The sequence below is a fragment of the Gastrolobium bilobum genome, unplaced genomic scaffold, assembly GCF_033153095.1.
Source record: "Gastrolobium bilobum isolate Gb01-03AN ecotype WA unplaced genomic scaffold, APGP_CSIRO_Gbil_v1 utg31211, whole genome shotgun sequence".
NCBI lineage: Eukaryota > Viridiplantae > Streptophyta > Magnoliopsida > Fabales > Fabaceae > Gastrolobium > Gastrolobium bilobum.
This window is the reverse complement of record NW_026897142.1, coordinates 141,099-165,134: the sequence shown is the minus strand read 5'-3', so window position 1 is coordinate 165,134 and position 24,036 is coordinate 141,099. Positions and strand designations below refer to the sequence as shown.

At 34.9% G+C, this 24,036-nt stretch overlaps 2 protein-coding genes across 2 annotated transcripts; both read right to left on the bottom strand.

The window, feature by feature from the left end:
- Nucleotides 1-2,534: 2,534 nt before the first annotated feature.
- On the bottom strand, nucleotides 2,535-10,641 carry LOC133304485 (probable polyamine oxidase 4). The gene is made up of 10 exons (XM_061504524.1): nucleotides 10,187-10,641; nucleotides 9,362-9,480; nucleotides 9,159-9,247; nucleotides 5,853-5,966; nucleotides 5,459-5,546; nucleotides 5,268-5,353; nucleotides 5,083-5,185; nucleotides 4,350-4,447; nucleotides 3,081-3,510; nucleotides 2,535-2,978 (listed from the first exon to the last, which is right to left on the bottom strand). The coding sequence occupies exons 1-10, from the start codon at nucleotides 10,224-10,226 to the stop codon at nucleotides 2,664-2,666; spliced, it is 1,482 nt and encodes a 493-aa protein (XP_061360508.1). The 5' UTR covers nucleotides 10,227-10,641; the 3' UTR covers nucleotides 2,535-2,663.
- A 3,583-nt stretch (nucleotides 10,642-14,224) lies between these two features.
- Nucleotides 14,225-21,781, bottom strand: LOC133304483 (uncharacterized). The gene is made up of 4 exons (XM_061504523.1): nucleotides 20,612-21,781; nucleotides 19,272-20,411; nucleotides 18,645-19,186; nucleotides 14,225-14,573 (listed from the first exon to the last, which is right to left on the bottom strand). Exons 1-4 carry the CDS (start codon nucleotides 21,779-21,781, stop codon nucleotides 14,225-14,227), a joined length of 3,201 nt encoding a protein of 1,066 aa, XP_061360507.1.
- Between the last annotated feature and the right edge of the window lie 2,255 nt (nucleotides 21,782-24,036).

Here is a 24,036-nt window from a genome sequence, read left to right as displayed (position 1 = left end):
CATAAAAACAAATTTTGTGATTCCAGCTCTTATGTAACTTTTTCTTTTATTTTGGTAAACATGCAATTTTTAATTTTGCTCGTGACCGAGTAAGTTTAATTAGTTATAAAAAAATAACAATTTTCAAAATGTAATTGGTAGTATATATCTATAGTTATAATTTCTTTTTTTTCAGTAGATTTAGCTTTGAAATGTCAAATTTATGAGATGCAAAAATTTTGTGGTCCAAGTTTAGAATTTTTTTAGATATTTATATTTTCAATTTTTATGTTAAAAAAATAGTCTAGCTGGCCCGTGAAGAACATAGCTAAGTCTTGTAATAAAAGGTGTAAATAATCAAATTTATGTAAAATATTTTGAGTTTGATCTAATCTATTATGATGGTGTAAGTTAAATTATAGGTCTAATTTGATTTATATTAAAAAATCAAAAGACCTAACATAAATCTGTTAACCATTTAAGCTTATCAAGTCTTCAATATCCATGAAGAATTAAAAAATAAATAAATAAAGTTACATTATTTTATTAATTAAAATTTTGAAATATTTATTTTAATTAAAAATAATAATACTAAATATAAGTCAATTATAGGTCATAAAAATACGTCTACGACCTATTTTTTAAATATATTTTTTTTAAACTTAAGTCGATTTTGTCATACTAAATATATTAAATCATTTATGACTTAACATAGGTTGGATCGTAGGTTGCTAAGAAGATATTGTACTAATAACCCTTTATTCTAAGTGAGAGACTAATTACACCAAAATATTGTCAATGTTCTGTTGAGTGAATATGAACAAATGAGTTTATAAATAAGAGTTCAATCATTGTCTACTCTCATTGTAAATTTGTAATATACCAACACTCTTTCGAAAACGCATGTCTTCTTAACTTTACTGAATGAGATGATAATGATCAGTGGAAGTTTCAAGGTGTCAGATTATCGAGACACAGCTTTACTGAAAAGAGAGGGGAGGTTCCTCCGTCTATAGTCATTGCAATAACTGTTGTTGACATACTTCTTATAATGATTTAGACAATTTTTTTCTTAAATCAATTTTTGGAGTTAATAGTATTCCCTTCTCAATATCGATATTTATAATATGTTAGACGTTTGGATTATATCTACAAGAAAACTTTAAGGGTAGATTGTCAGGACCGGAGTGAGAAATTTGATATGAGGAAGCAAATTGAAAGAGACTTGAACTCTGTAAGTTGTGTGATTTGCTGATTCTTGTCTTTTCTTTCTAATCAAGGGGGTTAACAATTACTTTAATAGGAGTGTTTCTTTGGTGCATGGGATCTATGCTGCATCTGTCTCAAAAAAGAAAAAAAATTAAGAATTGATAGAAAATTCGTGAAAAGATATGAATTAAATGAGAAGAAAATTTTCTCTTTTTGAAAAGAAGATGTACCCAGTAAGGTACATCTGATGTACTGGTCAAATTGCTATGTCTTATCTTTTAACGTCTAAATAGAGTGAGAGCTAGACTGTTATACTCACAGTGTCACATGAGAAATTTTTAACTCTTAAAATAAATAAATAAATTGAAGGGGCCAGGTTTAACATACACAACAAGTTCTGGCCTGTGTAAACCACCTGGAAAAAATTAAGTCATATATAATTATGAAAAATGTTTTCTGCATTTGTGACAGAAATTTTTTATCTGCCACATAAAAAATAAATAGAGAAAAACTGATAAAGAAATAGAACATGGTAATTAATGGACCTCATCCCCCTTTTTCTATCTGTGATCCAGAAAACATTTCCCCATATAATTATTCGTTATAAAGAACAACTGATTTTCTTACATTTCAAGCATGTAATATGAAAAAAAAAATAAACATAATTAATCAATTATAAACTACTTCTTAAATTAACATAAAACTCAGGGTTTTGGGAGAAATATTTATGAGTTTTGTGGTTACAAATACTAATAATCACTCCGTTAAACCGAGATAGGCGTTTGGGCAATCAAAACGACTTTTTTGGGATTCGAACCCGCTTTTTGGTCGTTAGAATTTTATTTTATGTGATGTTCCCACACCCTTCTAGTAGCTCCACTTTCTTCCCCTAAAGTAATTTGATTTCGTACATTTTAAAGGGAAAGTAAAGCAAATAAGAACATCGTTTCCTTTTGGCCTTCTTTTCGGCTTAATGCAAGGACAACAATAATAAGCAGAGACAAACAAAATAGCCTAGGGACACGAAAGCCCGTTGTCTGCCAAGATGTTGATTAAGGAAAATGTTGAGAAGCCACCCAGAACAAGGGTAGGAGGATACCTCCACCATTTATACATCTGTGAGGTACTTTTGAGAGAACTACCAGACCAGTGACGGGTCTAATTTGTAAATCGCAACCCAATTAAAATTCACACATTATGTCCTAAGCCATGTCACATCATTACCTAAATTTTACGTACGCACTATCCAGTCAGTGATCTTATAGAATCAATTTATGTCGGTCTTTAAGATAACTTAAACAAAAGATGATCGACTCTTGTTAGGATAAGACTAAGGAAATGGTGTTACACGTAAGATAATAACTATCACTCGAGAATAGTTAATTCATTATTATATCCAAATAACTAATAATTTGCCACTACGTTATGCAAATTTAAATGAATATTTATTTTTACAAAAAAAAAAAGAGGACAAATCACATCCTCGAGATCTGAAGAGGAATAGTAGTTTCAAGTATTTCATGCCTAACAGAAGCTAGAGGCACGTTTTGCATGTGGCCTTGTTTCTCCAAAAGATATCTCTGACAATTTTCAGCAGCCATAACCCCAGCAGAGTAAGCTCCATGCACAGATCCCTGGTTCTCCAAGCTTACAGCTTCTCCACCAAAGAATAGATTACCCAAGGGTGCACGAAGCTTGTCATACACATCATTTGGTTTTCCAACTAAATCATACGAGTAACAACCAAGAGTGTTTGGATCTGTTCCCCAACGTGACACAAGATACTGAACCTGCAATAATCCAACAAAACAAAAAGTCAGAGGATGTATACACTAGAGAAAGCATAATTTAAGAGATGGTTAGTATGAGGACAAAATGAGAGGTGAACTCACCGGCTCAGAAGCATCAGGGAACATCTTCTTGAGCTGTAGCATTACAAAATTTGCAGCTGACTCATTAGATAGCTTCTCAAGGTCATAAGCAAACCTGCCAGCTGCCATATAGACAAGAATTGGATGGCCTGTTGCTTTATGGAGATTGAGAAAATAGCCACAGGAATAAGAGGTCGAGGAAACAATGCCCAGGAGTTCTACATTAGGCCAAAACACTTTGTCAAATCTTAGGGCAATCTTATTTTCGTTGCCCACACCAAGATCCGAAATTGCAGAAACTTTCCAATCAGGCAGTTTTGGTTCAAATTCAATTAAATTGGCTTTTAGGACTCCAAGAGGAACAGTTATGATAGCAGCATCGGCGACAAAGTTCCTGCCATCCTCAACCGTAACCATAACCTTATTGTAACCACTGGATATCTTGGTCACCCTACATGGTGAGGTATCAGAAAAGGATCAACATCTTACATCCTAATTCATCATTAGAGGAAGGGGATAAAGGAAAAATTAGGGAAGTAATCTTATAATTAAAGTAACAAAATAATTTAAATGAATCCACATTTCTATGGGTTCAAATTTTGAAGTTAGTGCCACGTGCAATTGGTAGACAAGTTACACTAAGAGGAGTTTGGCTTAAATAAACTTAGAAATTGATTTGGAACAGATTCATTGATGGTAAATGAATCAATGAACCACACCAAGTACCAACAAATGTTTCAGATTCAATCATTTAAGTCACCTAAGCATAAGCAAAGGCGTCTGCCCATATCTCAAAAAAAAAAGGCAAAAGGACTGCTAGAATATTAGAAAATTATAATAATATCATTATTAAGTAGTTTAGAGTATCTTCTTAGATGATTTCTTAAGAGTAGTTTTCATATTTCATGATTTGTTTCCTTATTTAATTAGGATTAGGAGTCTTCTATTAATGTGAATAGGGCTTCATGCTTTGTCATCATCATATCCTCTTATCACATCATAGAATATTACTGAGTCTTATTTCTCTTCTTTTCTCCTTCCCTATCTAAATCCCCCTATAATTTCAACAAGAACAAGTGATATGGGTTTTAAAAACAACATATTTATAATTAACAGAAAATCAACCTTTCAAACCAAATAAAATAAATAAATAAAAAAGAATCATCATATTTAGACTTTCCAAACTTGGCATAAACATTTTTTTTTCTTTCTCTACTTATTGCATGTTTTGTCACAAATCATGAAAAATGACCATGCAGTTAAACCATGTATTAGATTTTGCAGGTATACCTGTGGTTCAATCGTATATCAATATCTTTTGCAAGAGCTTTTATAACAGGATCATATCCTTGCACCATGAGTCCATGACCACCAGTGAGGACATGTTCCTATAATTAGGAACCTCAACAATGTAAGTACTAAGTATAAAATTCGAAATTAAATAATGCTACATTGATCGTCCACATATAGATAGAATGCAACAACAACAACCACATTGGCAAGTGAAAAATTTTGATCTCATTTTATCAGCTTAAACCAGAGGGAATAACCAAATGATAAACAAAAAACAACAGCAACAAAAGCCTTCTCCCAATAATCTAATGACATAAGTCAAAAAAGTTATCATGGGAAGCTTATATGTCAAATTAAAAATGTCAAAAGTAACTTAACTCTAACGAGACAAAACACAATTTTTTTAGTTGATTAATTAATGATCATTAATTATTTATCTCCTACATTATATCCATTTTTTTCATGAAGTTCTCAACATTCAAATTATATAATAATTAGAAAGGAAAAATACTTTGTCCGTTTCATAAAAATGAGTAACTTATAGATTTTTGCTGATTATACTCCACTTCACATAATTTCATCCTTTATATCAACAATAATTTAACCTAAGAATATGGTGGCAAATTAAGGTTTATGAATGAAATCATGAATAAAACACAGAAAAACGATATGTTGAAGGTTAGAGGCAAAAGGATATTTTATATCCTTCAACTAATACAATGGCACTTGCCTGATCCCAGGTTTTCAGTGAAATCATATCTGCGTCAGCAGCAAACCAAGCTTCCATTCTGCATATATACCATTGCAGCACTTCATGGGCAAGTCCTTGTTGCCTGCAGAAAACTTAGTCAATTACACTGATAGATAGATTGGAACTTCAAGTCTTAATGCTTGTCCTCAAATTCAATCAAGTACCTTAGTTCTGGATTCCTATCTAGCACAATTGAAATCGCTTGGGAAACTGAAATGTCCTCAGGATGCTCATCCCTCACCTTTTCTGTCTGTAGTCACCAAGTGGCCGTTAGATTCAAGATTAAGATAATCATAATCGTGTTGATGTTTGAAAAACACAACAAGCGATATGCTGCAAAGTAAAAAGATCTTACCTCTTCCAGAATTCTCTTAAAAGTGTCTCCAACTTCAATGACCATCTGTTGTGGAACTTGATGACCGTCTATGTTAAAAAGCATACAACTGGAAAGACAAACTACGGTTATTATCAAACACTACTAGTAGACTTGCAAAAGATCCAGATGTTTTATTGTTTTAAATATTAGTAAATCATATACGTATGCTTCATTTTCACGAGACAATGTTATTCATGAGCACTCCGTGCATAAAGGAAAGGTTATGGGTCACAAAGAGTTACCAAATTGGTAAATTTGCATCTAACCATGTAGGTCAGTTGAAATACTACTTCTCCTAATTCTAAAAATTACATCATAAACCTTCAAATGCATCAACCTTAACAGAATAGCACAAACATGGCAGATTATTTACCTTTCCAAATCATGGTCATATAAGACAGAGTTGTCACCACTGGTACGATATAACGTAAGCCCCAGGCCTCTTATCAATGGAGCCAAGGGATTCTCATTACAGACTCCATGCAGCCTAGAAAATTATCAAGAAAGAACTAATAATATTAAAAATTCATCAATTTCTTACTCATTCCATTCACGGTTCTTTACATTTAAAGAATAGAGCATGATGAGTACAAATAACTAGAAGGGGCGCATCTTACTTATCCAAAAACAATGTATCTTGCTACAATCTCAAACATCATACTTCTAAGGAATATCTTCCAGAATATGTATTATGTGCTAAAAAAGTCTCTTTCAGCATGTCGGTACCAGCAATTCAATTAAACCAAAAACATATGGAGTCTAGCTCCTTACAGACTTCTCACACTACAATTTACAAGAAGAGTAGAAATTAAAACAGAGAGAAGAAAAACAGAGACACTCTCAGACTATTGATACGGCAAAAAACACAGGTCACAGAAGAACAGCATAGCAGCCAACCGAGAACCTCCAAGCTCCCTCTAGGTGCAGATATTCCACTCCCAGAGTTCCCTCAACCTTCCTTGCCTTACTCAAGTCTAGCATGACCTCCCCCCATCCCCCTTCTCTCTTCTTCTCCTATAACCAACTTCTTGTTTGTCCCACTATCTCCCAACTCACCCCCTCCATTCACTGCTTGCCATGTGGCCTTCTCTACAACTAACTCTTTTGGCTTTTTTACACTGATAAACGAACTTCAGTGGCCTAACTCAGCATATAAAAGACAGCTAGCTTCGTAGAAGAAACATTAAAAGTTGAAAAGAAATATTTAAACAAAAAAGTCAATAAATGAAAGAGGTGATGACCGTTTTAAGTTTCTCTCATTGTACTGAATTTTAAGCCTTATGAGTGTGGGAAGAAAATCAAAGGGATATTAGGCTTTATGGACCACGCCAATCAATCTAAAACTGCAATTTAAGTCACCAGCCAAAACTGGAGACGACAATTAGCTTAAAAAGGTAGAAAGCATTGGCAATAGTTTGACAAAAACGAAAAACATGAACCAAACATAAAAAATAAAACAAATAAAAAAAGGATATCATTGATGTTAATAAACAGGGCCAGGGACATAAAGAGAGCCATCTTTGGGGACCTGTACTCTTTGGTTTAATAAAGTCCCTAAGAGATTTTGACGTCTCTTTTTTGGTCAATCTGGGCAATGCCATATATGATGATCTGATTCAAGACTTGGAAGGGAGCTATTGTCATGGGGGATCCAATGGCAGCTTAAGTGTGACAGCAAATATGTAAGCACAGCTTTATGGTGTGAGAAAGGTTTAAATTTTGCTTAAAAGTCTATATTTAACAAATTCAAATACATTGTGCTCTAAGTGTCGTGGGCACATCCCTGTTTTAAACATTACCTAACCCAGAAGTAAGGAAAGAAGAATAGGCAAGCTACCAACTAACAATATACCATGGTAAGATTAATTTTTTTAGAAAACACAGCACGATGCACACCATATTAAAGACAATTTAGAAGTTAATGAATACAATGTACAATTTCTGTTTTAATGAATACAATGTAAAATTTCTGTTCATCTTTCATCTACAAAACAGGAATGTGTGTGTGCGTGTGTTTACGTACAAAAATAAATAAAAATGGGAATGTGACTTTATTGAGGAAGCCTGACCTCAAATGGCTTTACTGAGGAAGCCTGACCCCTTGCACACAGTGTCTTGGGATAACTTTATTGTCTTTTGGATAACTTTTCTAGTCTGATATGATAATTTTTATTTCAATATTTCAAGGTTTAAATAGATAATATGAGTCAACCATAAAAGTAACTACCCACTAACATCAAATAGACTCCACTAATAACAAAACAAGAAAAATAACTACCCGTTACTTAAACAACCCTATAATTCATAAAATAATCAAATAACATAAATAAAACCGTAACATTCCCTCTCCCTAAAATTACTCTTGTCCTAAAGAGTAAGTTCGATATCAAGTAAATGAATCATCTTCAATATCCGCTTCTCCTTCACTTTCGTCCATCACCGCCTCGTCGTCGCTCTCTTTTGTCACTACTTGGATGGTGAACAATTGTTTGCAGTGATGGCCTGGAGTGAATGCGTCATTACAGCGAAAGCCCCTTCTGTCGCCGCTCAGATATCTCTTCGAAGGTCAAACAGCGAACGAGAGTCGAACCGGTGGAGGAGGCGCCACTGTTGGGCCTATTAGCCACCAAGACGTCCAACTGGTTAGAGAATTGGGTGAACATCTCCTTGAATTGCTGCGACAAAGACTAGACCGCGTCTTTCCATACCTGAGCTCTGATCTGATACCAATTGTTACGTACAAAAATAAATAAAAATGGGAATGTGACTTTATTGAGGAAGTCTGGCCTCAAATGGCTTTAATGAGGAATATGAGTCAACCATAAAAGTAACTACCCACTAACATAAAATAGTCTCCACTAATAACAAAACAAGAAAAATAACTACCCGCTACTTAAACAACCCAATAATTCAGAAAATAATCAAATAACATAAATAAAACTGTAACATTCCCTCTCCCTAAAATTACTCTTGTCCTCAAGAGTAAGTTCAATATCAAGTAATTGAATCATCTTCAATATCCGCTTCTCCTTCACTTTCGTCCATCACCGCCTCGTAGTCGCTTTCTTTTGTCACTACTTGGATGGTCAACAATTGTTTGCAGTGATGGCCTGGAGTGACGCTCAGATATCTCTTCGAAGGTCAAACAACGAACGAGAGTTGAACCGGTGGAGGATGCGCTACTGCCGGAAGATGCAGCACCGCTGGTGGGAGTGGATAAAGATGAACCCTTGGTGTTGCTGATTGTTTATGGTCCATCACACATTCTAAGCAGGAAAGATATCTTCTAATTGCAGGCCTCATATAGTTTTGCCAGCCCAATTGCAGATGAGAGGGTGTTGGGCCTCATCGACAAAGACTAGACCGCGTCTTTCCATACCTGAGCTCTTTCCATACATGAGCTCTGATCTGATACCAATTGTTACGTACAAAAATAAATAAAAATGGGAATGTGGCTTTATTGAGGAAGTCTGTCCTCAAATGGCTTTAGTGAGGAATATGAGTCAACCATAAAAGTAACTACCTACTAACATCAAATAGACTCCACTAATAACAAAACAAGAAAAATAACTACCACTACTTAAACAACCCAATAATTCAGAAAATAATCAAATAACATAAATAAAACCGTAACAGTGTGAACAACAAAAACAATTTAAGTGGAACATGTTGAACTTACCATGAGGCTCCCATGTCAACTGGACAACCAAATGAGTAGTCAGTATGAATGCGACCACCAAGCCTATCCCGTGACTCCAGTACAGTCACCTAACCAAATGATGAAAATAAGCCATAGCAGAAAAGCAAGAAAAAATCTTTCGTCCTAATTAAGGAAAATAGAAAGAACAAATAAAGTGGAAGTCTGATCATAACGATATGAACCTTAAAAGATGCGTCATAGAGACTACGTGCTGCAGCAATCCCTGATATTCCAGCACCGATTACAATAACTGACGGGAGAGTTCTGTGTTGTTGCCTCTCAAAGTGTGAGGAAAGAGTGTCTGGTCATCGAACACAAAAATCAGAAGGGGCAAAATCCTAGTACATAATGAGAATGAACTAGATAAACCATATAATGAAAAACTCTCTCCTGCTTTTTCAATAATTTTCATTCAATCTATGAAATATACACTAGTCAAAGGTATTTATGCCATGAAAATTATTGAAAAGCCACAGCAAACCCTACACAACCAAGTGCAATTAAATTACAAATGGATTCTTTATGCAGTAACCATCTATTAGTAGCATGATTACGATCTTAATTATTCCAAAACCATTTTGTAGACAGGTCATATCGCCACCCAAACATCACAACCATTATTAAGAAAGGCTATTATTCATACACAACATTACAGTCATATTAACACACAAACAAACTAGCAAATTCCTGAACATCAACAAAGAAAATGAGAAAGAAAAAAAATTCCAAAATTTTTCAACCAAAATATAAACATTCAATAAAAATAAGAAAAACGTAAAACAAGCAAACGGAGAGCTAATAAAACCAATAAAGCAAATAAAGACGGGAATAGATCCTCTCGTATCTCTTTTCATAAATATTTATGAATTTTAACAAAACGTCATGAATTTTAATACAATCTCGCTATTCAATGTATAATAGAGAGATATACATAAAATTTTCACGGATCCATTCCCGCATAAACGTGTAAAAAATGAAAGAAATGAAAAAAAGTTGAAAACACTAACCATCAAGCAAAGCGGTGGAGAATAAGTGTTTAGGATCCATAAAGAGGCAATTCAAATGTGAAGACTCGAGAGGAACCAATGGAATGAGAGAGACAGAGAGAGAGATATAGAAACAAAGAGGAATTGAATGGTAACGAATTGTTTAAGGGTGTATAGGATTGGGGAAATTGGAGATTAATTGGAATGAATTGCAAAAGATCAAGAGAAGAATGCCGGCAATGAAGCGGCTCAGATAGGAAGAGAAACGCAGCTTCTCAAAACAGATCATAAGGTTATGTTCTTCGTTCTTTCAATCAAAACCAAAAATATCAAACACTTTCCACCAAATATCGCCGGAAACACGACGATTCTTGCATAAGATCGACGGCTAATCGGTAATGCACTCTCTCTCTCTTTCTCTCTCTCTCTCTCGCTATCACACACACAACTGACGCACGCTTTCTCTCTCTTATTTCTCCACCGCCACTTTGATTTGAGAATAGATGCGAAATACACGCAGAACACTCTATTTATACTTCAAGTTCACGGAGATTCTTCGTTTAGATATTTATATTGGGGAAAGTTTAAAAATATAAAATTGTATTTTAAATAAGAGAAAAGAGATAAATTATAGGATAAATATTTCTATCGCCAATAAAATTATCTAAAGCTATTACGTCATTTTGATTAATGAACGGTGTTTTTGTAATTTTAGATGAATTAATGAAGGATATTTTTGTAATTTTATTTATTTTTTTATTATATGCATTTTATCGAAACACCCTTCATTAACTCATCTAAAATTATAGAAACACCCTTCATTAATCAAAACGACGTAGTTTTTGAGATAGTTGTAGATAACCTTATCTAAAGTGATTGTAGAAATATTTTTTTCCTTATATTAAAAAAAGTTTAAAAATATAAAATTATATTTTAAATAAGAGAAAGAGATAAATTATAAGAAAAGAGAATAATATCTTTTCTCTTTTTTAAAATCATCATCTTTTTTAAAAGACGCAGACTTTTTTTTTTATAAGCAAAAGACATAAACTTTACTCATTTATATTTAGGGTAGGGATTGATATTTCTCATATTTTCTCCACATACAAAAATGTATGGAACTATATGAATAAAATAGTAAGAAAAAAATATGAGTCTCACGTAATATAAAATGACAAACATTATTTCTTTATATTTATTCACCACCTATTTTACTTTCACAGTTTCACCTAATATCAAATTTTTCATATTTGTATTTTAAGTATGTTATTAAATAGTGAATATTGGATACTAATATCTCAAGGAAAATGATTAATTTTTAATGTTATATTCATTATTTATCATTGATTAACTTCTATTTAATAATTTAAAATTAATTACAAAAAGTAATAATAGATATGATTATTACTTATTAGAGTTATATTGATGTAAGTTAATTTCATGAAATTAATTTTAGAGGAGGATTTCGTCATTTATGATAGAGACAGTAACGTAACAAAACTGGCTTTTTCTCTTTTCAGTTGCCTTGCACGTTGTAGGAACAGTTTCGGAATTTAGAAAAGGGATATTCCTCTTTTTGTTTCATTGGTTCTTTATATGCTAAGTGTTAATAATAATGTACTAAAAAAAAGTGTGAATAATAATAATTTTATCTTTGTTTTCTCTTTTGGGGAACAGATCCACTTATCACCGAAAAAGTTTACAACTCTTACAGTCAATTTAATTACCGTTGATTTCTGTCAATCTAACGATTATAAATTAATAACATTTATTGTGTCACATTTATTAATTTCCAATAAATTATAACCGTTAAATAAATGAAAATTAACGATGATTAAATTGGTTGTAAAAATTGTAAACTTTTTTGGTAGTAAGTGAATCCACTCCCTTTGTTTTGTACTATATAAATTTTTCGTGATAATTTTTTACTTTTTGTCATATTAAGTTGAATTCGAATATATTGACAGTTTGATATTGTTATTTTAGTATATTATAAAAGGAAATTAATCTGTCAAATAGCTTGGTTTAATGCTCTTTAAATAATATATGATATTGTCAATTTATTATTGATTAAATTGGTTTTTAACATAATACATTATAGGAGTTTTAACTTTACTTAGAATTAATTATTTTACTTTACTACCCCAATATATAATATAAAATGTATAAATTAATAAAAAAACATTATTAATTCAATTAATTTACACTAAAATAAAAATAAACCAACTCAATCAAACTAATTAAATTTCAGTTGCCTGAATAATGGAAACACCAGTTGAAGACGCCTTCAATTATTTTAATTTAAAAGACGCCTTCTACCAACAAGAAAAAAGAAAAAAAAAAGACGCCTTCAATCATTGACGTTATATCAACAATTTTTAAAGGAAATTGTTTCTAACAAAAATAGAACTTAAACCTCACATGAAAAAAATCATTTGGGTTCCTATAAATTAAACCAATTCTAAGAATAAAAACACGACTTTTCTTTACCACCTAAAATATGAATTCCCAATTTACAAAAAAAAAAAAAATATATATATATATATATATATGAATTCCCAACTAAGATATTGTCAGCAACTTCCCATTTTATATCTTTTTCCTTGCCACCAACTATATCAATTTAGCAAGAACAATTAGCCGACCTAACCAAACTAAACAAGGATAATATTAACCATAAAAAAATAATTGTAGGAACATGCTTTGGGACCCAGTTTCCCTTTGTAGTGTTAGGTTTTTGTGATGTCTTTTTTTTAGTACAACCTGTGTGCTAAACCCTTGCACATGGCTAGTACAGATAAGTATTCTGTGTTCTTTCTTCTTTGTGTGTAGTGAGTGGTACAGATAAGTATTCTGTGTTCTTTGTGTGTAGTGCTGACCCCACCACCGCCACAGCTGGTCCAGCTTGAGGCTGCTTTTGATTTTGCTTTGTCTCTTTTTGGTACAATTTCTCATATTCGTTTATTCGTGCATCTGTCTTTGACCAATTAACAAGTTGTGCTTGTGATATTTGCATATATAAATGCTCACAAGTCCAATTATTCTATCCTTTCTTTCTTTTAATTTTGTGTTCCTTTGTAATCAATCATCCCCAACTAGTTTCTATTGTTAAGAATTGAAGAACTATAAGACCGAATAATATTGTATCAAAAATAATAATAATAATACTAAAATAAGAGGTGACCAATTTTAAGGAAAACATTGTCAAATTCAAAATCTGAATTTACGTATCGTCCAATGAAAATCTTGTCAACTATAGTTGACCGATAACCAGCTTCTTTGGGGAACAATTGATATAGAGTTTGTTATTGCTCAAATTGTTCCTTATTAAAAAAAAAAAAAAAAAGTATTTGTTAGGTCCCATGTTATTAGCACATTATCAATCTAATTTTAAAATTTATTAAAGATTTTTTCATCTTTTAAAATTTAAAAGGAATGTTTTGTTGTGTACAAAAGTAAGTTCCTTACGTTCTTGTGCTTATCTTTACAATTAAATAAGTCAAGACATCTCGCTAAATAAAACCTAAAGAACCACTAAACCTATTTAGGGGTCACAACTCACAAGGATTAGGTTCGGCTAGCTTTGGATAAAATTAGAAATTGAATTAGGTTATGTTGTGTCGGGTAAATCAAATCTTAACATATCCAGTTCAATTATAATTGGATCATTCAAGTTAAGTGATCATGTCAACATTTTTCAAAAATTTATTAGAACAAATATAATATCCTAATAATTCATATTATCATATATGATTTTTTTTTGGAAATACAATGAAAACTAAAACAACATAAAAAAAAGCCCTATATTGAGCACAATCTTGGGAGACTAACTCCTCTCAAGTCATTACGAAGCAATTCCAAACAAACCGTTGGAGGGACATCCAACACAATCAGCTGTCCATCCTGATGAGGTGCATGAGTAGCAAGCCAATCAGCAACAAAATTGTCTTCTGTATAAGTATGACTAAGCTGAATAATCCAGTCTCTTTGAAGCATGCTACGAGCTCGGATGATTAAAGCAGAAAGAGGATGACTTACGTCACACCCTTTTCTTATAAATTACAAAGCCACTTTGGAGTCACCCTCCACAAAGACTCTCCTAAATCCCTTATGCCAAGCCAGATCCATACCTGTCAAGAACCCCCAAATTTCCGCTAAAGTAGAAGTACCACTCCCAAGGAATTTTGTAAAACCAGTTAACCAGTTCCCAGCAGCATCCCTTATGACTCCACCACATGGAGTCATTTGCCCGTTGTCTATGCTGGAACCATCCATATTAAGTTTAACATAACCCTCAAAAGGGGAAATTCCAGTAATAAGACGTTCCTCTCTTCTAAGTTCCTGATGACCAATCTTAATAAGGGTTTCATTAGCCAATTGAATATTATCACAAGTGTAGGTAATGCGCCTAATGAGACCATACTTTGAGGTACTAGTTTGATCAAAGATCGCCTTATTTCTTTCTCCTCACAAACACCAAGCTATCACCCCAAAATACAAAGGCCAAGTTCGATCAGTTTGAAACGGACCTTTTAATCCTAGATTTGTCTGAATTCATAGGTGAAGATCCATAGAGAAAAAGTCACTACGGTTATCAGAAGGAACCCAATGTTCTCATATATGAATTTTAGTAGGCATATTCTTTTATTCTTTTCAAATATAATACACACAAATAGCGACGTCATTTTAGTTTCTAAATAAGGATATATTGTGGCTGAAAAAAAATTTCGACGTTCATGAAAGCAGTAGCCAAATGAGATAATTAACGTGGCCAAGTTATTGCAATGCTATGATTAATTATAGTGTGAACGTGGCTAATTTGGCTAGCCACGATTTTTTATTGTATTTCTTTTTCGTTAATACAAAATATTTCACCGTTAATTAGCACCTCTTTTTTTATTTAAAAAATAAATAAATTTTAATCACTTTCAATTTTAATTTTTATATTAAACTTTTTTCTTCTTATATTTACTATCTAACAAACTCGTCTTTATATAACAAACTCATCTTCTTATATTTACTTTTAGGACAGTCAAGTACTCACTACGCCCACACGTACAAAACTTTATATCTGAAGTAGAGTTTCGATTGAACTAAAAAAAATTCTTTATTATTTACCAAAAAAAAAAAAATCTTTATTCTTATTAATTATTCTATTAAAAGAAATAATCATTCAATATTTCGCAATATATCATCATTTTAGTGTTGTTTATGATTAGTTGTTTCCAACCCAGTGAGTAGTTGGCTTTTCGTATTCTTTACCAAATTATTGTTGGTATAGTTATAGTATTATTGAGATTAAATACGATGCATTATTACAAAAAAAAAAAATACGATGCATTAAATATATGTTTATATATGTGTGTGTGTTAATTTTGTGAATAATTATTTATATTTATACTATTAAGCTAATGAATGGTCTTTTGATATTGCCACATTCAAATTCAACTATAAAAGTGTTTGTTAGAATATTAAACGTAATAACTCAAAAATTTATCTAACTTTTCATCTAATATATATGTCACAAATACACATAAGTCTGGTATTATAGGAAAACCAAATTTTCTCCTCTATAAAGATCGAAATACCTGCCAACCACTTTATTCAATGGATCCCACTTGGTTGTATCATTCGTAGAAAATTTTCCATTTCTATAGTAGGAGAAAATGCGACCTCATATATAAAATAGGGTTTAATATTTTTTATGAACTTAAAATAAAAAAATTAATAATAAAGACTAATATAACACCATAATGAATTAGAATTATAAAATTATCTTTTTTAAATCTTAAAACGACATCAATTTATATTCACTAAAGATAAGTTATTTTCAATAACGGGAGAAATATTAAGTCCTATATAATAATATAAACCATTTTTTCTAAAGTAGGTTTAAAGATTAAGGGGAAAAAGAATTTTATAATTGAAAGTTAATTTTAAATATTATAGAATTTTTATACATTACTTTACATAGAGGTGGCAAAGCGGGAAACACGACCCGACCCGTCCTGCTTTTAAAAGTGGGTTAAAATTTTCAACCTACCCCATCCCACCCCGCCAACATAATAATAAAGTGAATTTTTTTTCAAAAGTCATACTTCTGATACATGTAAAAGGTATCAAATGAAGATAAAAAATATATAAAAAAAATATTAATTAATATTTAAAAAAAAAAAAATCAACTTGGGTGGTTAACTTGTCCTACCGCTAGGGATGTAAATAGGTTAGGCTAAGTTAGACTTTGACTTAAATAGGTCAAATTTGTGTAAAAAACCTTAGACCTGTCTTGACTGGTTAGCCTATATAGGCTCAAATTACAAGTCTGGCCTATATTTAAAAAATAAAAGTCTTAGCCTAGGCTTGTCAGCTTGTTTAAGCCTAATAAACATTCAATAATTAAAAAATAAACTAAAATAATATTACTTAACTATTCAAAATTATAAAAATAATATTTTTTTTTATTTCAAACAAATAATATGATATAGGTCAGTCATTAGGCTTATAAGCCCAAGATGTACAAAAAGGTCTATGACCTGCTTTCTAAATAAGTTTTTTTAAAAGTCTTGACCTATTCTATTTGATTATTTGTAATAGGCCAAGTCTGACCTAATATAGGTTAGGCTGAAGGCCGACCTAACCTATTTACACCATTACCTGTCGCGGGTTGTATCTATTTTGACCCGTACTTAAGCAAGGTGGGTTAAAGTGAGTTAAGGGATAAATGACGGGTTAAACAGGCCAAACCGACATATTAGACCTATTTTGCAACCTACAATATATTAAAATTTATAAATTATAATTCATTTGAGATTATTCAAATGAAACCGTAATTATTGGTTGAAATAATAAAAAATATTTTTTTAATCAAAGATTTCAAGTGCAATGCACCTTCAATAAGGATTAAAATAAATGAATAAAAAATTATTTAAAAGGTATTTTAAAGGGAATTGTGTGGTATATTACAGGAAATTCAATTGGCTCGAGAAGAAGGTTGGAGGAAGGTGATTATAGAAAGTGACTCGACAACGGCAGTCACATGGCTCCCCAAAAGGGGCGAGCTATCCTGTGAGTATCATTTTTCTTGGGCTTCCTCCTTAATGCTAAGCTCAAAGCCCATGAGGATCTAAGAAATCCTAAAATCCTAAACCTTTTTATTTCCCTATAAATACATTAGTTTTGGAATGGAGGTAGGTTAGACAAAAAGAAAGAAAAAGGTTAACTTGTGAGATTTGAGGGTTTTGAGTGAAAAACTCAAAGATTTGATTTTGAGAGCACCTCGAGGGAGAAGCTTGAGTGTTATAACTCCTTAGGGAAGTTTGAGAAAAAACACCATTGTAGGTGAAGTTTGAGTCTACCACCATTGTTGATGATGCTTGATTTTTTTTTAACTCATTATTTTCATAGTGGAAGTTTGATTATGGACTAGTGTCCCGTGAGTTTTCACTTCTTCTCAGTGGAGAAGGTTTTTCAACGTTAAATTTTGTTGTGTTCTTCTCTTTCTCTCTCCTATGTGTTTTTTCATTTTCTCGCTGCATTGGCCACCCTGGTGATTCAAGCTGACGCCTAATTGAAGAGCCGAGCTCCTAGCTCGACGTTTGACTTTTACAAAGGCTTCTTAGCCGAGTTTAAGGGAACCAAGTTCCCAACAATTTTGTTACTCGCATATGGGCATGGATAAACAGGAAGTGGTCAGTGAAGATAAAGCATATGTATAGAGAAGGAAACTGCTGTGCGGATTGGCTATCAAATTTACCTTTGGTTAATCTGGCACATGAAGACTTCTGCTCTTTTCTGTCTCCCCCATCCCCTCGGGTATTTTATTATTGTACTTAGCTGATATAGGTGGTGTTGGTAACACTCGTTGTTTTTCTTCTCCTTAGCCTGCTGGGGTTTTTACCCTGACCAATATACCAAAAAAAAGTATCTCAAATGGGTCATTGATGTAGTGGTTGTTGTCTCTTATTTCATATTATGTGATCTATGTTCAACTCCTATTTTCATTATATGGTTATCCAACAAGATATGACAAACTTAATTTGTTGATTCATTTTTCCTACATGTTGCTTGATAAACTATAATAGGAGAACCTTAGGTTAGGATTCAAATGGATATGATAAGAAACTCTTCTCCTAGACATAGTCATTTGCATCTTAAAGCCCTCAGAATGTGAGAGTTAACCTCACTATTGCCACTAGCCGCCACCCAACAACCACCACCAACTAGCACATCATTATTTTTTTTGGGAAAAATGTAAATATATATTAACCCAAAGAGATATACAAAATAGACGGGGCATACCCCTCAAAATCAAAATAAGACATATGCACTCAGTGCAAGAGCCAAAGCTAGTCCACTATGAGCATGTGCCTAATACAAATGAGAAAGATGAGCGTGTCTATAAACAAGAAATTTAATCTTGTTAGTAACATCATCAACCAAAAAGGGAACATAATCAAAAATTAGCTTATTTCTAGCCAACCAGACACAATAAACTGTCAGTGCTATCACAAGGCAACGAGTCTTCCCCAAGGTGCCAGAGAGAGCTCTCGCGCGAACAAGATGGCTGACACTCCCCTGAAGAGAGACAAAGCTCCGCGTAATAGGAGACCAATCGCGCACCTCCTTCCAAACGCGGATGACTGTGGGGCAAAGAAAAAACAAGTGAGCATGTGATTCCTCAACCGTGCTGCACAGGGGGCAAACCGGATCCATCTCCAAGAAAGGAGCTATGTCCAAAGTAAGTAGCTTGCCCTTCATGGCTAACCAAAAGATGAACGCAGCTTTGGGGGGGAGAGCTGTGTTCCAAACTACCTTATGCCAATAAACATTCGGCTTAGGCAATCTGAAATATGCATAAGCTTTACTAGCATCAATGGTACTGTTATGCGCCCAGGACCCGAGAACATGCAGCGCCCCATCCTTATGTTGCTCACGGTCCAAGATAATATTCCTAATCAGAATTATTTTCTTGAACAAAGGTGAATCCGCAGAAGATGGAGCGTGGTCCCAGATATTTCCCCCCTGAAGATACTGGTTGTGTACCCATTTAATCCATAAAGAATCTTTTTTGGGTATGGATGTCCCATAAAGTCCTAGTAAGCAATGCAAGATTCCACTCCTTAAGGCTGAAGAGACCAAGGCCTCCTCCATGCTTAGGAGAACAAATATCCACCCAGGCAACCAGCAGCTTAGACATACAATTGTTCGGTTTTCCCCACAAGAAATTCCGGCAGATAGCATTGATCCGATTTATAACAGAGACTGGGAGAGGAAAAATACCCATCCAAAAATTAGTAATGCCCTGGATGACGGCTCTGATGAGCTCAAGCTTCCCAGCATAAGACAGAGTCTTCCTATTCCAACTTTGCACAAGGCCCAAAATCCGAGATAAAAGTGGATCATAGTGAATGACATTTAATCTAGAAGAGAGCAGAGGCACGCCAAGATACCTGAACGGGAAAGCTCCCAACTCAAACCCAGTGAGACGCTGCACCTCCGATAAAGAATCAAGATCCATGCCGGCAGAGTAAATAGCTGACTTATCAGAACTGATAGAAAGACCCGATACAGCACAAAAGTGAGAAAGCCTAGAGTATAAAGTGGTAATAGAAGGCACATCTCCCCTGGATAATAGCATAATATCATCCGCAAAAGCTAAGTGGGAAATATTCAGATCACAACAGGCAGGATGAAACTGAAAGATTATATTATCTCTAAGGCCACTGAGATCTCTAGATAAGTACTCCAGACAAAGAACAAACAGATAAGGTGAGAGGGGATCACCCTGTCTCAGCCCCCTACCACCTTTAAAGTGACCATGGATTGCCCCGTTAACTACCACACTGAACGAAGTAGTAGTTACACACTCTATTATCCAATCGCTGAATCTAGGAGGAAACCCAATTGATATGAGCATCCAATTGAGGAATTTCCAAGAAACGAAGTCATATGCTTTATGGAGATCAACTTTCAGAAGGCAACAGGGAGAAATCCTTTTCCTGGAATACTTTCTCAACAGCTCCTGGATGAGGAAGATATTATCAATCATGTTCCTGTTCTTCAAAAAAGCAGACTGAAAAGGGCCAATAATCAATCCTAGAACAGGAGCAATACGGGAGGCAAGAATCTTGGAAATAATCTTATACAAGATATTGCAGCAAGATATCGGCCTAAAATGCTTCACCTGACTAGCCTGGTCAGTCTTGGGAATGAGAACAATGAAAGCATGGTTAATTTGCTTGAGTAACTTCCCAGACACAAAGAATTCATTCACAACATCATAAATATCATCCCCCACAATGCTTCAAGCTTTTTTGAAGAACCTGGAGCTGTAGCCATCTGGACCAGGAGACTTATTATCATCCATAGAAGATAAAATATTCCACACATCCACTTTAGAAACCGGAGCTAGTAGGCTGTTATAACAAGAGCTTGGAACCTTTGGACCTGCTTCACAAATGGCTGAAAAAGGAGACAATCAGTATCAATAACATGGAACAACTCACTGAAGTAGCTAACAAAAGCCTCGACTATTTGAGGCTGAGAAGACGTGGACTGGCCATTCTGAAGAGTAATGGCTGCAATGAACCGAGCATGGCTAGTCCTCTTAATGTACGCATGGAAGAAGGCTGTGCAACGGTCAGCCTGGATAAGATACCTATTTTTCATAATTTGAGCAGTTTGGAAATGCTCAGCCTTGCGCAAATTCATGATCTGATGCCTGCTTGTATCTGCCAAGCATAATAGGTTCGGGTCATTGGGGACCTGTTGGAGAGCAAGGAGAACATTATTATACTCCAACTCAGCTTTGTCAATCCTTAAAGACAACCCTTTAATCTCCAAGTTTGCAAGAGACTTAATAGGACCCTTAAGCTCTTTAAGCTTCTTACACACCATCCACATTTTACAGCCCCTGAATTGCTTGTCCCAACCTGATGAAACAACCTCCAAAAATTGGGGGAGTGCCGCAATGGCATTGTTGAAACGGAAGGGCTGCTTGGCTTTCCCACAATTAGCATTGGTATTAATGATCAAGGCCGCATGGTCAGACACGGATTGGAACCCCGTAATCTCACAGGTAGAGTTGATGAAATTAGCGTTCCAGCTAAGATTGCACACAGCTATGTCTATTTTGCTCCAAATCCTCCCATTAGACCAAGTGAAAAATGATCCATGAGCATTGAGGTTGGACAAGGCCAGCTCAGTACAGCAATCATTAAAATCCTTAATCTCATAGGCCGACACATCCGCACCATGAATCCGATCAAGAGGAGAGGTGATGTTGTTGAAGTCCCCCATTATTAGCCACGGGATGTCACTTGAAGGAGCTAGACTCACCAATGTAGCCCACATAGCTTTACGGGCAGAGATTGAATGAAGACCGTATGTAAAGGTGACAAGAAACTCTATGTTGGAATCATTGCATACACAAGAGCAATGGATGGTATGTGCTGTACAAGATAACACAACTAACTTGGACTTGTTAGCATTCCATAGTAAAACAATTCTGCCAGCATTGTGGGAACCCAGATTATGAGCAAATTTCCAATCTTCGAATTTCCTATGCATAATGTTATTTACAGCAGCAATATCAAGCTTAGATTCCAAGATGGCCATGATATCTATCCCTTTGGAAGTAATAAAATTCTGCATCATACGATGCTTTAGGGGCATATTGAAGCCCCTAATGTTCCAAGAAGAGATGATCATAAAGATGGAGAAGGGAACGGATCCCCCACACCAGAAAAAGTATTGGTTTTAGGTCCTCTGTTCACTATCATGAAGGCATGAGAGCTGCTGTTGCTATCCTTGTTGCTGCCAAAAATCTTTGGCTTAAGCTTCTTCACCTTAGAAGCATGCGCCTTTACAGCATGTCCACTGTCAAGAGCTGCACCCAAATGGTGGGTTTTATTAGCATGAGGGGAGGTGGTAGCACTCTTCGCAAGAGATACAGGTAGCTTTAACTTCTCAGTAAGCGCAATACTCCCAGACAGCTTTGACTTGGAAACGGAGTCATTAGGAGCTGCTGCCATATTTCTGCTAGATGATCAATCAGCAATGTTCGAAGGTGCTATTGATGATTTCAAATTCCCAGATGTACCAGTAAGCGTAGCAGAGGGAATGTCAGTAGTACTAGGCAAAGAGAGGACCTGCATCACCTTTTTAGTTGTCTTGAAGGGCCTACCCGATAGCTTGGATGTGTACAGCTTCCTCAGGTTGGTTCTTAGCTTCTTCCTTTTTGATTTAGAAGAGACTACAGTAAAGCCATCCCCCACCTTCAGAGCATCTGATTTTGAATGGTCCAAAATGCCTTCAGGTTGCTAGACATCTAACTGAGAAGCTACTGCGTGTTATGTTTCAATAGGTGCCTCCACCGAATTTTTTGTTTTGGGTGCATAAGTACAAGAACCCACTTCATGTCATATAGTCTTGCAGTAGGAACAGAAAGTTGGTTCATTCTCAAAACTCCACCGGTTGTTTAAGCTCATTACCATCTGGCAGTTGGATTAGCACCACATGAGTTAAATCTTTGGAAGCATCAACCTCCACTAAGGCACGAGCAAAAGAAATTGAACCTCTAGTGGCAGTGAGATGGTCAGTTCTCAAGGGCTTCCCTATCTTGCAAAGGATCTTGCCAAGCGCCTTTTTGCTCCAAAGCTCCAAAGGTAGGTTCCTAAGCTTGATCCAAATGGGAATTCTACTAAGCTCCTCATCACCAAAATGGAAGAAAGGGGGCATTGATTTAAGTAGTAAAGGGCTCTTAAACACAAAATAAGGCCCAGCTTGAAGAACCTTGTTCAAATCCTCTTCGGTTGTAAATCTGAATATTAACCAGCCACTAGAGTGAGGAGAATAAGAATACTTGACTCCCCATCTCCTACAGACATTGAGCAACGCTTTAAGGCCTGGAAATTTTCCAGCTATATATCCAATCAAACAGAAGCCGATGGTACATCAATGGCCTGGACATCTCCAAATTCGAGTATGACCTTGTCATCTGCAGTTGAAGGTCCAATGTCATCGCTCCACTGGTGGCCTTTCTCCTCTGATCTATTATCTTTGAACAGATTGGCCCATGGAGCTGCTGGTAGAACTGGTTGCTGAATTTCGGATTCACCAGTTCCATTAAAGTTGCCCTCCATTTCTTCAGTAATGGAATCCTCCACTCCTAGCGTCACAGAAGGCTCAGAAGCTACTGCTTGTTGGGGGCTAGGACTCACATCATTGGAGTTCAAATCCTTTGAAGAAGCATCAGATTTAAAACAGTCTTCTAGCTTGGGACTTTCATCGAACACTTGGGCTGCAACTGGCAAGACATTCGAAGAGCTTGGTACCTGTAATGTGGGGCTAACCACCACATCCTCAGCAGCTGTAACGACACCCTGCACAATGGGACTTAGCTTTTTCTTTTTGTTCTTCCCCATTTCAGGGAGAACAAAAGAACAAATAAATACAGACCACCAAGGATGCAATAAATAGTCACCAACCGAAGTAAATGTTCGAAGTAAGAAATAAGTAACCCCACCAGCAGATTTATTACCAAGTTAGGAGATGTTGGACGTGGCAGATGGATAACCAAAAGGAGGAGTCAACCCACCGATTAAAAGCCAACGACCCCACCTCCAACCTCCTTTTCCTTCGTGGAAAGCTCAACCTGAGTGCAAGCTGCTCACCCACCGAATAAAGTTCAATGTGGTCCCACAATCGACCAAGGACTGGACCCTTCACAGTACGAACTAGCACATCATTATTGGCCCCCATTATCGTTGCTAGCACTAGCCTCCATTACCATCGTCACCGGCTAACCATCACCTATGTGAAATCTGTATTTAAATTTTTCTTATTAACTTTCCATAAGCAACAAATCTCAA